The 19,296-nt window shown below is 40.1% G+C and overlaps 1 protein-coding gene across 1 annotated transcript in view; it reads left to right on the top strand.

Annotated features, from left to right (window-relative positions):
- The window catches only part of NEK9 (NIMA related kinase 9), a 36,501-nt gene that overhangs the window by 10,818 nt on the left and 6,387 nt on the right, over positions 1-19,296 (top strand). Inside the window, exons 6-19 of the mRNA XM_090271182.1 lie at positions 116-247; positions 1,802-1,912; positions 2,687-2,751; positions 4,899-4,949; positions 5,397-5,589; positions 7,456-7,600; positions 8,245-8,445; positions 8,635-8,681; positions 9,851-10,006; positions 11,314-11,422; positions 12,380-12,541; positions 15,376-15,546; positions 16,534-16,593; positions 18,943-19,151. Coding sequence (XP_090127308.1) covers positions 116-247; positions 1,802-1,912; positions 2,687-2,751; positions 4,899-4,949; positions 5,397-5,589; positions 7,456-7,600; positions 8,245-8,445; positions 8,635-8,681; positions 9,851-10,006; positions 11,314-11,422; positions 12,380-12,541; positions 15,376-15,546; positions 16,534-16,593; positions 18,943-19,151 — 1,812 coding nt within the window. The remainder of the gene's footprint in view (positions 1-115; positions 248-1,801; positions 1,913-2,686; positions 2,752-4,898; positions 4,950-5,396; positions 5,590-7,455; positions 7,601-8,244; positions 8,446-8,634; positions 8,682-9,850; positions 10,007-11,313; positions 11,423-12,379; positions 12,542-15,375; positions 15,547-16,533; positions 16,594-18,942; positions 19,152-19,296) is intronic.

The raw sequence follows: 19,296 nt of genomic DNA, 5'->3' as shown, positions 1-19,296 counted from the left end.
TGAATGTTTTACGGTTGTTATCACTAGTTCCTGGGAAATTTAATTTAATTGTCAAAATATTAATATGATTACCTCAGAAAAAAGTTATTCTTTGATTGTTTTTTTCACTGTTCAGCTTGTGGGAACTCCATATTACATGTCTCCAGAGCTCTGCCAAGGAGTAAAATACAATTTCAAGTCTGATATCTGGGCAGTAGGCTGCGTCATTTTTGAACTGCTTACGTTAAAGAGAACATTTGATGCTACGGTAAGTCGATGTGTTTCCCCACATTGTCCTTGCAAATGGTACAGCTTCAGAGGTAATCAACTTCATTTATCCCCGAGCTTCTGATTTCTTGAACAGAAATCAACTGTAGGCAAAAATAACTACCAATATCCTGCACTGGCTTTGTAGTGAATTACTAGAACACTACAGACCAGATTTATCTCCAAATTGAATCCCCCATTGAATAATCATAATCAGGTGCAGTCATTTGAGCACTGTGCTTGAATTTGTTAACTATAATTTTAAAACTGGCCCTAGGATCTGCTATGTCATGCTACAGACTAGATAAGCCATTTCATTTCTTAGGCTTCAACTACTTTTTTTTTTTTAAGTTAAGGCAAATTACATAATACTCTTTAAAGTGTTTTGATCTTTTTTTATCAAAAATTACCTACTTTTATTAAAGGTTGTTATTGTTTTATGGATAACAAACTCCTTTAAGTGTTTTTCTTTTCTTCTAAGTAAAGCCCAGTGTAAAGCAGTGCTACTCAAACGCTAACACACATAGGAAATCACCTGGGCATCTTGTTAAAATACAGGCTCTGTTTGAGTAAGTCTGGGGCAGAGCTGACAGCTTCCAGCTGATGTTGATGCTACTAGTTTATCGGTCACAATTTGAGTAACAAAAGTGAATTCACGTCCAATCTCCTTTACAAATCAGTTGTGAAGACTTAGGCAAATCACTTCATCTCTTTGATCCTCTATTTTATTATCTATAACAAAGAAAAAATATATATTTCTCTCAGAGAGATACTCTGATAATGTACATAAAAAATGCAAATGTTAAAATAATGCAAATTCATTGGCCTTTTATGAGACCTATTTATTTTTCTAAATTCTGGTTTATTCTGGTATGTCATTTAATTCTCCTAAATATTATAGTAGAAGGAAAATGAGTTTTGGACTCTCAGAGACTGTGGTTGGAAGTATGGCTCTGTATTTTACTATCTGTAGTCTTGGGAAAGTTATATCTCTGAATTAGTAATAATAACCTCCTTGTGTGGTGTTTGCAAGGGTTAAAGAAGATCAAATACATAACATGCATGCCTAATACCTTCTGGTCTCTATAAAGGTGGCGACGGTATAATAATAATAATAATAATATTATTAGCTTATTATTAGTAGTATTCACTACCTTGTCTGTTGGAGCATATAATCATTATTAGGATATATAAATTAGGAGGCAAATTAATTGGCAAAGGAGATAGTTAAAGCCAGGAACCATGGCTAACCTTGCTTTCCTTTTTGAGAGGATTCAGTTGAAGGGTCAAATTATAATATACTCTGAGTATTACACAATTGGCCACACAATCATCTCTTTGTTGGCTACTTGGCCTCATTCCATCTGATAGCAGCAATGCGTCCCTAACAGTTTCTTGTTGATGCATGCTAATAGTTATAAAGAGGCATCAGACCTACTGCAGAACTATCGCCACTCCTTGAAATAATAGTCATAGACATCTCAGAGCCCCTATTGGTATCTTATAATACCATCTTTATAAAACCAACAATAGTGCAATCATCTTTTTCTTATAGAATCCACTCAACTTGTGTGTTAAGATTGTACAAGGAATCCGGGCCATGGAAGTTGATTCTAGTCAGTACTCTCTGGAACTGATCCAAATGGTCCATGAATGCCTTGACCAGGTAAGTGTGACTTACAAATTGATATCAATTTAGTGTTTTCCCTTTGAGCTTTAGTGTTTGGGGTATAAAATAGGTGAACCTGCACAAACCACATCCACTTCCTCAAGCAGGATGTATTTGTAACTATATCCAGAAAAGGCATTGGCAATTAACATCAGCCATCAAATTCTTACATTATTCTGCTTTGTTCTTTATTAATTTGTGAAATTGTGCACCATTTTTTATGATCAAGATTTTTGTAAGTTGATTTTATAGAAGTATGTATAGTCAGGGGTAATTTAGAGTTTTTAATGTACATGATGTATATAGTTCTAATGTCTCACAATTTGCCTTGCAGTGTAACTCATCAATATTACTCAAAATATGGTCCATGAACCACAGGCATGGGGGTGGCTTATAAGCAAAATATGAAGATTCCTGGGCCCTACCCCAGACCAACTGGATCAGGATCTCTTGGCTAAAGCTCAGAGATCTGTATTTGTCACAAGCTCTCCGTGAGATTCTATATATATTGGAATTTGAGAGCCACTGCCCAGCTGAGCTAGTGAGGAAGGCGCATTTTCACTCATATGCAAGTGTTGATTTTAATGAGATAAACGTGAAGCATGGCATGTGACATAGAAATTGCTTTCTTTTTTTAAACAAAAGGATGATAGTATACAGTGGTCTTTGAATAATTAACCAGCAGACTTCTAAGAGGAAGTAAAATGTCTCTTCAGATCCCATTTTGCCCATTCTCTCTAAATCAAAACTAGCCCCATTTGTACTTTTTAGGATCCTGAGCAGAGACCCACTGCAGATGAACTGCTAGATCGCCCCCTTCTGAGGAAAGGCAGGAGGTAAAGTACAAAAAAATCACTCTGTTGTGTTTCCGTAGGTGGTTTGACTGTTGGAGGTCTGATCAGAGGACCGCAAAGAGGGTGGTGTTTCCTGACTTGGCTGCTCTGGTCCTATTTTCTACCGACATCTCTGCTTTCATTGTTTGAGAGTAGCTCCCTACTTTCACCTGCTTAGCCTGTGCCATTTTGTTCTAAATTTAGACCCTAGAGCCCTGTGTTCCCCCCATTTGTGATCTAGAGTTGGGGCATGAGAGTTTGGTGACTAAGAGAGGACATCTTTAGGTTTTTATCTGAGTTCTGTCATTGTATTCGTCAAGTGATCTAACCTCTCGGTTCCTTAGTTTTCTCCTCTGTAAAGTGAGGGAGGGTAGGGACTAAAGGAGAGCCTGTCACAAAGGTGCCCAATAATTGTTGGATAGTAGTGTGGATTTGGACCAGCACGCTCACACACACACGCCCCATTTTTAAGTGCATCCCTTTAGATGGTAGGTTAAAGTTGGAGAGGTCCTCTTCAGATACCTTTTGCCCATTTCCCAAAGTCAGGCTTGATTGATTCCTGAATGGTTGTTTTCTGAGATGTACTCTGTTGGGCTCCAGAGGTAGAAAGGAGGTCCTTTATCCCTCACTTCCTACAGAAGGCTTCAAACCCTAACTTAAAGGAAGAGGTGTTCTTTATCCTTCTTAAATGTTCTAGTCTGTACTTCATACTGTTTTTGCCTTACAACCCTTTTTCCTCCCATACCAGTTCTTTGTTTCTGTATCTTCCCAATATTCAAATATTTATTATGCTCTTTCTCAAGTCTTGCCCTTTAGAAACATTAAGTATACACCTAATTCCACAATCTTTTCTGTTTGGTCACTATTTTAATCTCTTTTTTAAACATTTCCATTATTTTTTAATTGCAGTTTTTATCAAGGTAATTGTAGATTTACATGCATAGGTTATATAGAACTTTGTACGTTGATGGAAAAATGTAAGACAAAGAGCTTTCCAGATATAGCACAGACACAGGAAGTTGTGGGAAATATTCAGGAAACACTTCAGTCCTGTTTGGCTAGATTAGTGGTTCAAGTTGCAGGGCTGTCAAGATCAATACTCCAGAAGCTTTCAAAAGATACTGGTGCCCAAGCACCACCCCGGGAATTCAGCTGTAATTGATTGAGGCAGAATGAAAACCCTGGGCTAAAACATGGGCAATAATAGAGGGAAGGAAGGCTGGAAAGATGGGTAGAGAATTTTGAGTGCAAAAGGAATTTGTGCTTAATTCAAGATATAGTGCCCAGGCTGGTGTGGACCAGTGGATTGAGCACCAGCCTGCAAACCAAAGGGTTGCTGGTTTGTTTCCCAGTGTGGGCCAGGTCCGCAGTTGGGGGTGTGCAAGAGGCAGCCGGTCGATGTATCTCTCACACATCAATGTTTCTCTCCCTTTCTTTCTCCCTCCCTTCCCATCTCTCTTAAAATAAATTTTAAAAAATCTTTTAAAAAATCTATAGTACGTAAGTATGGGATGTCTATGAGAAGACAGTTCATGTGATGAGAGTTGTACCTAAGAGTTTGTAACAATACTAATATCAGTGTTATATTAGTATAGGACTGGGTAAAGTGGATTGGAACTATGGTGAAGCCAATTAGGTGGAAAGTAAAGCCGCCAGAACTAAGTTGGTGAGACTGGAAAGGAGAGGTGAGTCTATAGGGCATTGTATAGGTAGAACCTGTAGAACTTGTTGACTGGGAGAATGGGGGAAGTGGGTGGCAGTTACAGAAATAGGAGAATCAGAAGGAAAGCTATATGGGAGAAAGATAATGAGCTGAGATTTAGAGATGTTGAATTTGGGGAGTCAATGGGCAGAATAGATGGAGATGTTGGCAGATACTTAAAAATGTGTGTCAGAGGTCTCAAGGCTCTCTGTTCCAGCGTGGAACATCTCTCAGAGAAGACAGATGGTCCCCTTGTATTTAATGAATTGCCTAAAGCCAGGCCTATGTGACTGTTTGAGTTTTATCAAGGTGATTTCTGAAAAGTACTGTTATGTTGTAGGAAGTATACAATTTATAGAGGATTCAATCTGCGAAATGTATTAAAAAGACACTGGTGCTATATAGGTCCTATAATTTCACTCATCCATCTTTGCCTTTCTTTTGGTAGAGAGATGGAGGAAAAAGTCACACTGCTTAATGCACCTACAAAGAGACCAAGGTAAATGCTCAAGAGACTCCTGAAAAGTAATATATCTTAAATTACCACCAGGGGGGGTCTTTGTTTGTTGGGTCTGTGCATTGTTTGATCTCAGTCATTGGCCTTTGGCCTCCTTTCAGAAGCCAAATGTCAGTCATTTCTGAGAAAGAGAATGCTGTAATTTCTCCCTCATGTGAAAATGGACACCATTACCATGATGAATGTGGAAAAGTTGAAAAGTGTAGATGTTATGGATCAGACTGGAATCTGATCTGGCCAAGCTGTGGTGAAGCCCTGAGGCAGGAATTGCAAAACCTGCTGTGATAAGAGGGTTGAAATAGGTTGTCGAGAAAGAACATATTTTCTCATACCATAATTGGCAGTTCTTCTCAGGGAACAGACTGGAAGCATTTTTCTGTGATGCAGTTTTTATGTTAAATATGCCTTTGTTCTGGGGGTTGTGGGCAGGTCAAGCACTGTGACGGAAGCACCCATTGCTGTGGTAACATCGCGAACCAGTGAAGTCTATGTTTGGGGTGGTGGGAAATCCACCCCCCAGAAACTGGATGTCATCAAGAGTGGCTGTAGTGCTCGGCAGGTGTGTGCAGGGAATACCCACTTTGCTGTGGTCACAGTGGAGAAGGAACTGTACACCTGGATGGTAAGTGAAAGCTAAGTACTTTAGAACAGTGATGTGAGCGTAACTGTTTACTGGACCCAGGAGATCTTAGTAGTTCGTTGGTTGAACACATGCTACTGGAGTAGCAGCATGGGATGATGGAGTAGAAGCTTCTTTGGGAGCAACGATTTTGTCTTTTTAGAATTCACTGATATATGCCCAAAGCCTAGAACATATTAGGTCTCTTTTAAATGTTATTTTAATTAATTAATTAATTAATTAATGAGGGAAAGAATTAAAAGAGCCCTAAGTCTGGACTTCAGAAACTGGACCCTCATTTACAGCTGGGTGATCTCAGAAAGTCACTTAATTACTCTTCTATTATCATGAGTTCAGAGCAACTAGTATCTGTGAGATAGCTTTGTAAACAAATGAAGCAGTGTACCATGTCAGGAAAATTTCAAGGCCTCCATCAGTAACTGAAGATGGCTAGGTGTATCTTGAGTAGGATTTTCCTTTGTTCCCCTCTAGGTTACACCCTAGCTCCTTCTCGAACAGATCACCTGTATTGCTGTTTCTTTACCTCCCCCTCAATTCTTCATTGACCTGCAATGCAACTTTCATCTTTGTCATTTGATTGAAACTACTCCTGACAAAATGGCTTATAAATTGTGAAAACAAAGCAGATACTTTTTCTCTGGCTAGTGTGGCTCAGTGGATTGAGCGCTGGCCTGCAGACCAAAAGGTTGCTGGTTCAATTCCTGGTCAGGGCACACACCTGGGTTGTGGGCCAGGTCTCCAGTTGGGGGCGTGAGAGAGGCAACCAATCTCTCATACATCATGACTCTTCCTCTCCCTCCTTTCCCCTCTCTCTAAAAATAAATAATCTTTTAAAAAATATAATAAAGATGTTTTTTAAAAAAACAGGTACTTTTTACAAGCAAGTCCTTATCTTGCTTGATCTCCCAGCAGCATTTGATACAGTGGACCACTCTCCTTGAAGCTTTGTGCTCCCTTGGCTTCCAGGAGAGCATGTTCCCTGGACTTTGGTCATATTCCTTCACCTGTGCCTTCTCAGGCTCATTTTCAGCTGTTTTTCCTTTACCCGATCTTATGTTAGGCCCTTAGTTCTCACTCTTCCTTCTCTTCTGAAAGGAACTCACTTTTCCCAGTAATTTCCGATAACTTCTCCACGAGGACAGACTTTATCCCCAGTGTGTGACAGAGTAGAGAAACTCAACTATTGATTGACAGAAGGGATGAATGTATGATATGGCCTCTGTTGTACAGAGTGCTGACTTGTTATTTCATAAAACACTATCCCTTAAAGAACTAGCTCCTGGGTGTGCTGCCAGAAATAGCATGAAATTAGCACCTTAAAAAACATTTATATAAGGACTTAGAGTTGAATTAATGAATGAAAAGAATTATTTATTTCTATAAAAATGTTGCAAAGTCATTTAGGACTATTCTCAGTGCTGTATAACAGCCTCTTTGATGTAGCCAGATTCTATAACTGCTCCATATTTCAGGGAAACTATTTCTAGTAAAGATTTTCAAGAGGATATACTCCTATAGAAAATAAATGAGACTATATAAAATAATTTTTTCACCATCACCCGTAAATAAATGTATAGTGTATCCTAGACTTGAAAGAAAAAGATAAAATTGGAACTGTGGCCTTCGAGAGCCTGGTGGATATAAATCTGGATACTTTTTAAATCCTCACCTGCTGGCAGGGGTTTTAAGTTCCTACCATCGAAGGTTCAATCTCCTTACCCATTCTTTTTTTTAATTTCTAAATTTGCAGCTGATTTTTTCCTACTGTTTTTCTTGATAAGAAGTTATATTGAAGATTAGCTTTTGGCATGAAAAATTAAAACTTCACAAGACCTTTTTATTTCACAGAACATGCAGGGAGGCACTAAACTCCATGGTCAGCTGGGCCATGGAGACAGAGCCTCCTACCGACAACCGAAGCACGTGGAAAAGCTGCAAGGCAGAGCTATCCGTCTGGTGTCCTGTGGCGGTGACTTCACTGTCTGTGTGACAGGTAAGCCAGCAGCAGAAAGCATCCAGGTGTATTTAATGTGGGGTATTGTACTTAATACTGGGCAGTTGCAGTTGGAATTTTATAACAAAAGACAGTGTTCACAGAACGAAAGACAGTGAGCAAATATTTACATTAATAACATGCCTGATTTGCTATAATATTACGGGGATGGGGAGCAAGGAGAAGGCAAGTGGATGACAGAGAAGAGGTGGGATGTGGCAGGTTCCAGGTGTGGGGAAAAATAACCTCACCACCTAGTTGGGTATGGATAACATTAAATCACAAATCAGGAACTAAAATTTAATTTTGGTCTTGCCAGTACTCACTTTATGACTCCTTAGTACTTCCCTTTTTCTGTATAAAATAGCGCTGGCCCCAATAAAATTATAAGCCTTTTAACATGACAGTACTACCACTTTTTAAAACTTATTGTAACAGTACACGTGACCCCCCCCCCCGCCGCCCCAATCTCCCCATACACAGACAACCCTAGATTTACATAGTCTATCCTTTGGATTTCCCTGATATGATCATCTCATGTGAGATCATTGGCTGGGATAGTCTTCATTCTAGCCCTGTCCAGCTTTCTGATTGGACAAAATAAATCATTCCTTTGGTGGGTTCTGCTTTCCTCCCTTTTGCAGATGAGGGTCAGCTCTATGCCTTTGGATCTGATTACTATGGCTGCATAGGGGTGGACAAGGCTGCTGGCCCCGAAGTGCTAGAACCCCTGCAGCTGAACTTCTTCCTGAACAATCCAGTGGAGCAGGTCTCCTGTGGAGATAATCATGTGGTGGTTTTGACACGAAACAAAGAAGTCTATTCTTGGGGCTGTGGCGAATATGGTAAGTGTAGCCTTGTCTCTGTCCAATAATTCCCAGGCACACAACCTATCTTCCAGCTTGTGTTCATCTAAACACATCCTGTAGCCTCTACTTGAGAAGTGTTAGTCCAGTAAAGGGGAATGTTATGGAACATTTTCATTGGGGAGGAGGCCCTCATGTTAATGATTTTCTTTCTTGCCTATGTCTCAGGACGACTGGGTTTGGATTCAGAAGAGGATTATTATACGCCACAAAAGGTAAAATCAGAAACAGCTTCTTCCTAAAGCCTATCTAGGTCATACAGACTGCAGTAATATGTCCTTTTTCCCTGACTCCTCATATCATGGTGTTTATTTCTGAAATATTTCCTATCTGGGATACTGACAATCCAGGATTTAGCCCTATCTAGTCTTATCATCTGACTAAATCATAAAAAGTTGAGAAAGAGGAGATAGCCACTGTGGACATTCTGGAGTCACGTCTTACTCAGAGATGAGAGCTAAAATTAGCTTGTACAGTGAAAAAGTCACATCGACCCAAATGTACCATGGAAAACTCCTTGGAAAGGTATTGGGAAACAACATACTGTCTTACGCCAACACAGCCATTTTCCCCTCCTGTTGCCACAGTTGACACCAGGTGCAATAGCTATTTGTATTTAGGGGTCATGTTATATGAAACATAGTATCTGCTTACTCTCATCGCTACAAGAGCAAGCACATCTCTCACATCCACCCTGGGGCACAGGCTTGCCCACTCAGAGGTTCGGCTACAATTAGCTATACCACTCACTGTTAACAATGTTTATTTACATTTTAAATATTAATTTATGTATTTGTGGGGCCATTCTCAGCAGGTTTGTCACTGTTCCTCTCCTGAAAAGGCTGTAGTAGAAACTGAGGTTTGAGTTTTCAGGTTTCACAGACAGTCAGCATGTGCTGCAGCCCTGGCCGGTTAGCTCTCTGGCTAGCTGTGGAGGGATGTGAGCATTCTCCAGAAGTCCTGGCTGGTACCTCAGTACTCTGTCTCCCCACTTATTATTAAGATGACCAGACTGGCACCCCACAGGGCTACTGAGTTTCTCTTCTAACTGTCCTGGGCCTTCTGTCTCAGAGGACAGCATTAGCTTCTCCTTTCCCAGTGCTTGATGAGAAGTTTTCCAGAGGAGGACTTGTCGCTAAAACAAACTTTGACAGGGGCTGTCTGTTTGGCTGACCTGGACTGCCCTTTCTTACTGCATCATAAAAGTTGAGCTCCTTGATGAAAACAGTAGTGTCTGCAGTGCTGTGCAAATCCGAAGAGCATAGGGCCATCTGTACTTCCCTGTAGTCATTCTGTTAAATGTAGGACTTTATTATTATTTTTTTTAATCTGAGGATTTTTTCCTAATACCAGTTATGTTTGGGGGATTGTTTTTTTTCCACAGGTGGATGTTCCTAAGGCCTTGATTATTGTTGCAGTTCAATGTGGCTGTGATGGGACATTTCTGCTGACCCAGTCAGGCAAAGTGCTGGCCTGTGGACTCAATGAGTCCAACAAACTGGGTCTGAATCAGTGTATGTCTGGCATCATCAACCATGAAGTGAGTACCTCCTTTGGTGTCCTACCCACATTGTCAGAATCTCTTTGGGAATGCCGTTATTGGTTAGTGACCGTGCAATTTGACTTAAGAATAAAGTGATGATCTCAAAGACATGTTTGGCAAAAGAAGCCGGCCACTAAAGTGTACATACTGTATTATTCCAATTACATGAAGTTTAAGAATAGGCAAATGTAACTTATGATGGCAAAAGTTAAAATAGTGGGACTTTTAAGAGGAATGTTGTATTAACAGAAGGGGTGCAAGAGGGAATGCTAGGGTGAGGGGAATGGTGTATAACTTGATTAGCATGGTAGTTTACATTTGTATACATACAGAAAAATGTATCAAGCTGTGTAATTTATAGTTTCTTATACCTCAATAAATAAATTGATTACAAAGAATCAAGTGATGGAATTCAGGTTTAACCTTATCACTGAAATAGGTATAAGAAAATTAACATTATGAAAGAACCATATTTCTGTTTATCACCTCTCTGGAGAGTGTTGTAGATTTATTGCTCCCAAATCACCAATCCTGTACAGGGTTATTAAATGTAATTACCATTCACCCCCTTCAAGGATGTCATGAAATTCACTACTGATTCTAAGTTTTAGTCTCCTCTTTGTGTTAGTATGATGAGTTTTTATCACTTTCTAAAAACTCAAGCCCTGGCTAGTGTGGGTCATTGGGTTGAGCACCAGCCTAAGAACCAAAAGGTCACCTGTTTGATTCCCACTCCGGGCACATACCTGGGTTGCAGGCCAGATTCCCAGTTGGGGGCATGTGAGAGGCAACCGATCAATGCTTCTCTCACACATCAATGTTTCTCTCCCTTTCTTCCTCCCTTCTCCTCTCTCTAAAAATAAATAAAATCTTTTTTTTAAAAAAGAATCTAAATAAGAGACAAAAGTTTCCTGATTCAATGGAAAATATAAAAATTAATTTTTAAAAGCAGTCTCTGAAGTAGTGATTCTCAACTTCAAGGCAAGTCTGGGAGAGTGAGTTTGTGGTTTGAAAAGGCATATTCAAAATTATGGTTACAGTAGTTCCCCTTTATCTGAGGTTTCGCTTTCCGAGGTTTTGGTTTACCCACAGTCAGCCACAGTCCAAAATTATTAAGTGAAAAATTCCAGAAATAAACAGTTCATAAATTTCAAATTGCTCACTCTTCTGAGTAGGATGAAGAAATCGCATGTTTTCCCACAATTTGCTTGAAAGGCCTTTTCGTCACCATGACAACATTCTCAGCCTGTTACCCTGCCATTTTTAACCTCATGAGTCTCCACTTTTGTTTTACCTTTTTCCAGGCCTACCACGAAGTTCCCTATACAACCTCCTTTACATTGGCCAAACAGTTGTCCTTTTATAAGATCCGTACAATTGCCCCAGGCAAGACTCACACAGCTGCTATTGATGGTGAGTTGATTTACAGCTGTATACACAGGCCTTAGTAGCTCAGGTTCTTTATTTATCAAGTATAAGCTTTTTAAAACAATATATACATTCTTCTGATTTCCCCCTAGCATCCAGTATTATCTGATTAACAAATTAAGGCATTCACCCTGGCTGATGTGGCTTAGTGGATTGAGCCTTCAAGCCAAAGGGTCACCCATTCTGTTCCCAGTCAGGGCACATGCCTGGGTTGCAGGCCAGGTCCCCATTTGGGGTCACTGGAGAGGCAACCACACATCAATGTTTCTCTTCCTCCCTTTCTCCCTCCCTTCCCCTCTCTCTAAAAATAAATAAATAAAATCTTTAAAAAGAAAGGCATTCAAGTAGATGTTTGTTGATAATCATTATAAATGCATAATTAATACATGCCTTAATGAGAATCCTACACCTATAATTCCAGACAACTACTGTTTTTAATTAGCACCTTCTATAAGTTTTTTAAATTAAGTAGTACCAATTTTCTACATTTAAAATACAATATTAGAACCCTGGCTGGTGTGTCTCAGCAGATTGAGCACTGGCCTGCAAACCAAAGGGGTCTCGCCCATTTGATTCGCAATCAGGGCACATGCCTGGGTTGTGGGGCCGGGTCCCCGGACAGAGGCATGCAAGAGGCAACCGCACATTGATGTTCTTCTCCCTCTATTTCTCCCTTCCCCTCTCTAAAAGTAAATTAAAAAAATATTTTTAAAAATAAAAATAAAATAAAATACAATACTAGAGAGAAAATATAATGTCAAGTCACGTCCAGGCTCTGATTGGTCATCATACTTTATACTCTCACTGCGCTAGGTCCAGGATCATGTGGCTAGCTTCATATTTGTATATGTACTCTAACAACTAGAAGCTAGTCCATTGCCTGCTTTTTCTCTGTTCCATGACCCATTTGTGCCTGGTTATTTGTTTTTGCTTCTCTCTTAGAGCGAGGCCGGCTGCTCACCTTTGGCTGCAACAAGTGTGGACAGCTGGGTGTTGGGAATTATAAAAAACGTCTAGGAATCAACCTGTTGGGGGGACCCCTAGGTGGGAAGCAAGTGATCAGGGTCTCCTGTGGTGATGAGTTTACCATTGCTGCCACTGATGGTGAGTCTGTACACATCCTTCCAAGCTTTTTGGACAAATGGCTATGTTTTAATTTTTGGTTGGGAAAGAGGTGGACTGATTATTTGTGTAACTGGATCATATGTTTGTTTACCTTTTGTGTTAAATTGGTGGCCAAGTGTTGTGCATGTGGAGTTTCATTAACTTTCATGTGTTCAGCATAGTGATTTTAAAAGGTCAGATTTCTTGATAATGGCTGGTTAATTTCCAAGTTCCTACTTTTTTTACTTTAAAGTTTTTGGTAAAATGTTTTAAGAATTATTAAGTACTAGTTGTGACCAGGTAGATCAGTTGGTTAGAATGTTGTCCCCATATGCCAGGGTTACGGGTTCAGTCTCCCATCAGGGCACATATGGAAGCAACCAATGTTTTTGTCTCTCTCTAAAATCAATAAATAAAAATTTTAAAAAGAATTACTAATTACACACACACACACCACCCCCCACCCTAACCCCCTCCCCTCATTCAGCACCATGTGTGTTTCCATAAATGTTGGCTAAGGTGGCTGGAGAAAAGAACAACATAATTTAACCTTGCTCCTTGATGAGGGTCAGCTGCACTGCAGCGATGTCCTTAGGAAATGCTGAGGCTTGAAGGGTTGTATACTGTGTCTCTCAGCCTTCTAAATTGCTCTAACTGAATTTTCTTCTCTTTCTTCTCACACCTATTTCTCCTTTGCAGCATCTTCTTGCTCCTGTTACCACTTTTCTTTAATACTGTCACATCTGCTAGTCTTCATTTCCTTCCCTCTTTCTTCTGCTTTCTTTTTCTTTTTTCTCTCTTCCTGTACCACCTGAACATTTTTGATTTGTGTAGCTACTGCTTGTGACTGGTGAACAAAATATCACACTGCATCTTCTGGTCTTTTGACTGTTGCGCATGCTCTGAGATGTCTTTGTTTTCTCTTGTCTATTATATACACCTGAAGAATCCAGGGATAATGTTAGGTAAGTTATCTGTTACTGTATTGAGTTAAGTGAACAGCTCTCAGTGTAGTACATTAACCTCCTCTGCTTGTCCCAAAACAAGAGGTTTTAGGAAGCAAACTGTTTATGTTGGGCTAGGTAAATGGAAATGTTAACTAGAAAGACAGGGTCAGGGTGTCACTAAGGATTAAATTTAGTTTAGTAGCACTTTCTGACACAACCTCAAAGAGGTAACGTGTCTTTAGTCTGTGTATTTCACAAGTTAAACTTCAGAATGAGGAGTGTAGAATTGGATTCTATGGCTGGACATAATATTTCTTGATCAATGTTCCTGGACTCTTCTAAACTATAGTCGATAGCCTCATTCACACAACAAACAGTGCCTGCTATGCTCCAGGTTCTCTTTAGGCTTTGGGAATATAGAAGTGAGTCTCAGAAAGGCCCCCTCAAGGAACTCACAGTCTGGTAGTGTAGAAGAGATGTACATATAAACAGAGCAGTATGGACAGGTAGGTCAGGTGCTGTGATGGCAGTATTGAACTCCTCTAAGCCCTGGAGTGCCCAGGGCTCAATCCTTCTATCTCTTCAGGGTCTCCCTTTACTTCCTAAGCAAGCTCATTATCTTAAATCCTACCCCCTTCCCCATACAATGATGACTTTATGTACTGCCACTGACTCCCATACTCACTCACCAGTCCTTCAACTTAGATGTCTAAAGATAGGGTGGCTCTGTACTAGTCCAGTTTGCCCAGGTCAGTCCTGATTCATGTCTGTTGTCCTGGCTTAATCATTAATAGCACCCCTCCTCCTTTTCATTCAGAAATGTCCTTATTTGGGTAAGAAGTTACAGGCATCTCAAACAAACTTACTATATTCAAAGTCAAACTTTTGATTTTCTGTGCAGACCTGTTCTGCCCGCAGCCTTTCCATCTCAGTTAATGGCAGCTCCATCCTATATCCCTGATATATGTACCTCATAGGTCAGCAGACCCATTGATTATCTTCAGAATGGATTCAACTACTTCTCAGCATCTGCTGCTACAGCTGGTCTCTGCTTCCACCCTTGGTCCCCTGCAATCATTTCTCCTCATGGTATCTGGGATTTTTTAAAGTACCTGCTGTTCAGAACCTCTAATAGTTTCCTATCTTAATCAATAAAAAAGTTATTACAATGGAGCCTGCATAGGCACTACATAACCAGGAGTGCAGCTACCTCCTGACCTCTTCTCTGACCACTATCCCCTCTCTTACTTTGCTTCAGTTTCAGGGGCCTTCTTGTTTCTTGTTTGTGATACTTGCTTTACCTGCAGCACCTTTGCACTTGCTGTTTCTTCTGCCTGGAAAGCTCTTCCCGTAGATATCCACATGGCACTCTGTCTTATTTCAATTAGGTCTCTGCCAAGTACCGACAAGTATTCCTCTGACTACCCTGTCTGATAAAACCCCACTATTTTTTTATTTCTAATACTTTACCATTTACCTTCTTTCATAGCACTTACTACTTCTGAAATATTAGATATTTTTTATTTATCAGTCTCCCCCACTAGAATGTCAGTTTCATGGGGCAGTGACTGTTTTGTTCACTGCTCTAGCCCCAGCATCTCAAGCAGTGCTTTTCATGAAATAGATGCCCAGTAAACATTTGAGTGAATGACCAAAAAAAGTTGTTGAATGAATGAATAAATGCCTGGATGGCAGTATGCAGAAGCAGTGGTCATCTTTACCTGGGTGGTATCAGGGATTGTTCAGGCTTTTATAGGGGAATAAACAGTTTTCCCTTGTTTTGTACATAGGGGGAAATCTTTCTAGCTCTAGGGCATAAAGATGGGGAACCCAAAGAGTTGAGATGCCATTGTTCTGTTAAAAACTGTTTAATGTTTTTTCCCCTAGATAACCACATTTTTGCCTGGGGCAATGGTGGTAATGGTCGCCTGGCAATGACTCCCACTGAGAGAACTCATGGCTCTGATATCTGTACCTCATGGCCTCGGCCTATTTTTGGATCTCTGCATCATGTCCCGGATCTGTCTTGCCGTGGCTGGCACACCATTCTCATTGTTGGTAAGGGTTTCATATGTGTGAGTGGAGGTGGCTTTGACAGAGGATAGGCCTGTACCTAAGGTACTGATGGCTACACTCTTGGAAACAGAAGTGTCCTGAAGAAAGGAGGCTACTTCTGTTAAGTCTTATGTCAGTGATGCCATGCCTTGTGGTAGGAAAAGAACATTGTCATTTCCTGAGCTTTGTCATTTGCCACCTCTTGGATTATTTTTTTAACATGACTTTGTCTAGGCCTCTCTTGCCATTGAATTTGTCACTTCCAGTCCTCTACTAATTAATTAGTTGTCTGTGTTCATGCTGTTGTGAGAAACATTTAGTACATCTTTAAAAAGAGACTGAACCAGCCCTGGCTGGTGTGGCTCAGTGGATTGAGTGCTGGCCTGCAAACTAAAAAGTTGCTGGTTCAAATCCCGGTTGGGGCACATGCCTGGGTTGCAGGCTGGGCCCCTGGTTCAGGTCTTGTGAGAGGCAACCGCTCAATGTTTCTCTCCCTCTCTTTCTCCCTCCCTTCCTCTCTCTCTAAATAAATAAAATCTTTAAAAATAAATAAATAGAAGGGTGACTTTAAAAAAATAAAAAGAAACTGAATGTTAACTGCTTTCTGCATAAAGGCCTACTGTGAGGATTTACAGGTTCATTCTTTTAGATTAGTGGTTCACAACCTTGGCTGCACATTAGGGTTCCCTGAGGAGCTTTTAGGAATCTCTGCCCATTTAAGTCCGAATCTCTAGGTCTGGACCTAGGCATTGTTACTTTCTAAAGCTTTCTAAATGATTCAAAAGAACAGTTAAGGAGAATTCACTACTTTAATAGTGAATATAGTTAGAGTAGCTACTGGTGCTTGGCTTATGATATTAATAACTAAAACTAATTTTAATTTATGTAGAGTGAGTGATAGCAGTTATTTCCTAGTTTAACTCCCTATCCTCCTCTCTTTTACTTCCTATAGCTGTATATAATACTTAACTACTGAATATTTTTCCTTAGAGAAAGTTTTGAATTCTAAGACCATCCGTTCCAATAGCAGCGGCTTATCCATTGGAACTGGTAAGTAGCAATGTCTGAAGTACCAGTGGGTTTTGTGAGGTGTGGAACTTGGGGTTGGATTCCATGTAATCTCCCCCGCCAAAAAAAGGAAATAGGAAATATCTCTTGGAAATGAGAAATACAGTGATTAAGAGGGAGAATCATATTTTGGTGGATTTCACAATAAGTTAGGACTTTTACATTGTGGTCAGAGTGAGAGTACGCATTTGCCACCACGCATATGGAAGTAATTAAGTGACTTGCCCAACATTGTAATGTGACTTGTGTATTGTTCTTTTCCTTACTATGTTTAGGGGCTATTGTTCTTTTCCTTACTATGTTTAGGGGCTATGGATTCTGTCCACCCTATATTGTCATGGTATTCCTAGGGGTATTCTAGTGTATAGAAATAGTTCTTCAAAACAGGCTCTCAAAAGTTGGCCAAACTTCCAAGTAGTTAGGAAAATTAACCCAAAGCTCTCTGGTAGTTTTCCTTGGGTTTTTTCTTCTTGGTGCTGTTATCTGGGACCATGCCAAGAAATGGGATCTGTGTTCCTCTTTTGGTTTACTATTTGATAGAGTACCTGTGGTCTTTGATGTCTCGGAACCTGGATTCTGATATTTCGTGGAATGAAACAGATAAAAACCCAGAATAAAAGCAGATTAAGCCTCCAGAAAGAAATAGTTGAAAATCTGTTCTAGAGTTGTTGAACTTTAGTTTACACACACACACACAATATACCTCTTACTAGTTCCCTTTATAAATTTATTGCTCAGCATCCATTTGTTCATATTAATACCTGTCATAAATGATAAAATATCTTTTTGCTAAAGCACAGCTGTTCTATTAGAGCTTTGTTGTACTGGAACAATATTTAAAGGGAAAAACATAAAATTAAAAACACATGTCCTTTGGCTAGAAAATGTAAACTCCATAAGGTAGGGATTTTTGTCTTTTTTTTATTCATTAATTTTATCCACATTGCCTAGAAGAATGCCTAGGGAATGGTAGATACTCAATATTTGTTAGTTGAATGTGTTATGACCCTCCAATGGAATGTTATACAAGAGTGAAAATGAACATTTACAAATATTTCCATAATGTAAAACATAATAAGCAAGTTACAGCAGACTACATGCCTTTTATAAAGTTCAGAACCCAGCAGAATAAATAATATATTGCTTTAGGATACATAAACATGTGATAGTTTCTATTTTTTAAGGAGGAAATGATAAATACAAAATTAAACAGTGGTTACATCTGGGTTGGAGGCCAAAGAAAGAAGGAATTCACAAAGCAGATTGAGCCATGTAGGTAATGTTCTGGTTCAGCACTGTCCCTCTGCTCTTTCTGCAGCAGTGGAAGTGCGCTGTGTCTGTGCTCTCCCGTGTAATAGCCACTAGCCACATGTGGCTGTTGAGTACTTGAAAAGTGGCTCAGTACCTATATATGCCTACCATATTGGAAAGAACCATTCTAGTTCTTCAGGTGGTAGATTCATGTGTGTTAGGCATCAAAACTTACACATATGATAAAAATAGTCTCGTGTATATCTCAAGTGTAACATAATTTTTAAAAGCCATTTACAACAAACAGCAAGCTTCAGACTTATTTTGGCCTCTGCAGTTCTGCTGCATCAGTGGGATCGCACTCTGGCACCATCAGTCCGCCAGGATAGCTGGCGATCATAAACAGTCCTTTACATTTAACTTCAGAGTACAGTGTGCAATTATGTTCTTTTTAGCTTTGGCAAATTCACCTTTTAAATTATATCTTCCTTTGGCCCATCATAAAATGCAGTTTCATTTATTGACGGTACATCAGCTAGTGTTCATTAAGGTAACTTGGAATATGTTCATGATATGAAAGAGCCAGCCATCATATTTTTTAAATTCTTACAAACAGTTATCAAAGAATTTAATGGTTGATAACTTCTCCATTCAGATGTTCCCCCAGAAAGGGAGCTGGTGGTGAGTTTATATGGCAACTTGAAGTGGTTTTTGGCTCAAATGTGAAAGAGATTTGTATATAAGCTGACCCTCTGTGGGGGATGCCGGTGTCTGGATGTGTTTATTAAAGGGTGGGTGCTAGATTTGGTGAGCTGTCGGGGTGATTGATCAGCTGTGCTCTAGAACATTGATCATCTGCTATGAACACAGGGAGAAGCAAGTGAATTATCATGGGGAAGATACTGATATATAATACCTTGTGTAAAAACTAAAAAATATAGTTCCAAATATTTGGCTTACACTGTTACTGTTCCACTTCATGCAACTTACTAACGTCACTCAGGGTCAGTGGGGCTGTTCGGTGGTAACCCTTCCTTGCTGCATAGCGAAGTTGTGTGTTTCTGTGCTGTTATCTGTCAGGGGTTCAGAGCTCTAGCCCGGGAGGAGGCGGAGGCGGCGGTGGGGGAGAAGAGGAGGACAGTCAGCAGGAACCTGAAACCCCTGATCCGAGTGGAGGCTTCCGAGGAACAATGGAAGCAGACCGAGGAATGGAAGGTTTAGTCAGTCCCACGGAGGCCATGGGGATCAGTAGTGGGGCCAGCAGCTCCTGTCCTGGCTGGCTTCGAAAGGTAATTCCTTTGGTAGAGGTGCCTTAGATAAAATGTCTGGTCCTTTGCAGGGATTGGAAAGGAGTTGTCAGAACCCTTCAGTCTCCCATGTCCTATTCACGTGTTTTGCAGCAGGCACCTAGGTTTCTGATTTCTACCTGGAACA

Source organism: Furipterus horrens, unplaced genomic scaffold, assembly GCF_987537825.1.
Source record: "Furipterus horrens unplaced genomic scaffold, mFurHor1.1.pri manual_scaffold_3, whole genome shotgun sequence".
NCBI lineage: Eukaryota > Metazoa > Chordata > Mammalia > Chiroptera > Furipteridae > Furipterus > Furipterus horrens.
Note: the sequence above shows the minus strand (reverse complement) of the source record. Positions and strands in the feature narration are given on the sequence as shown.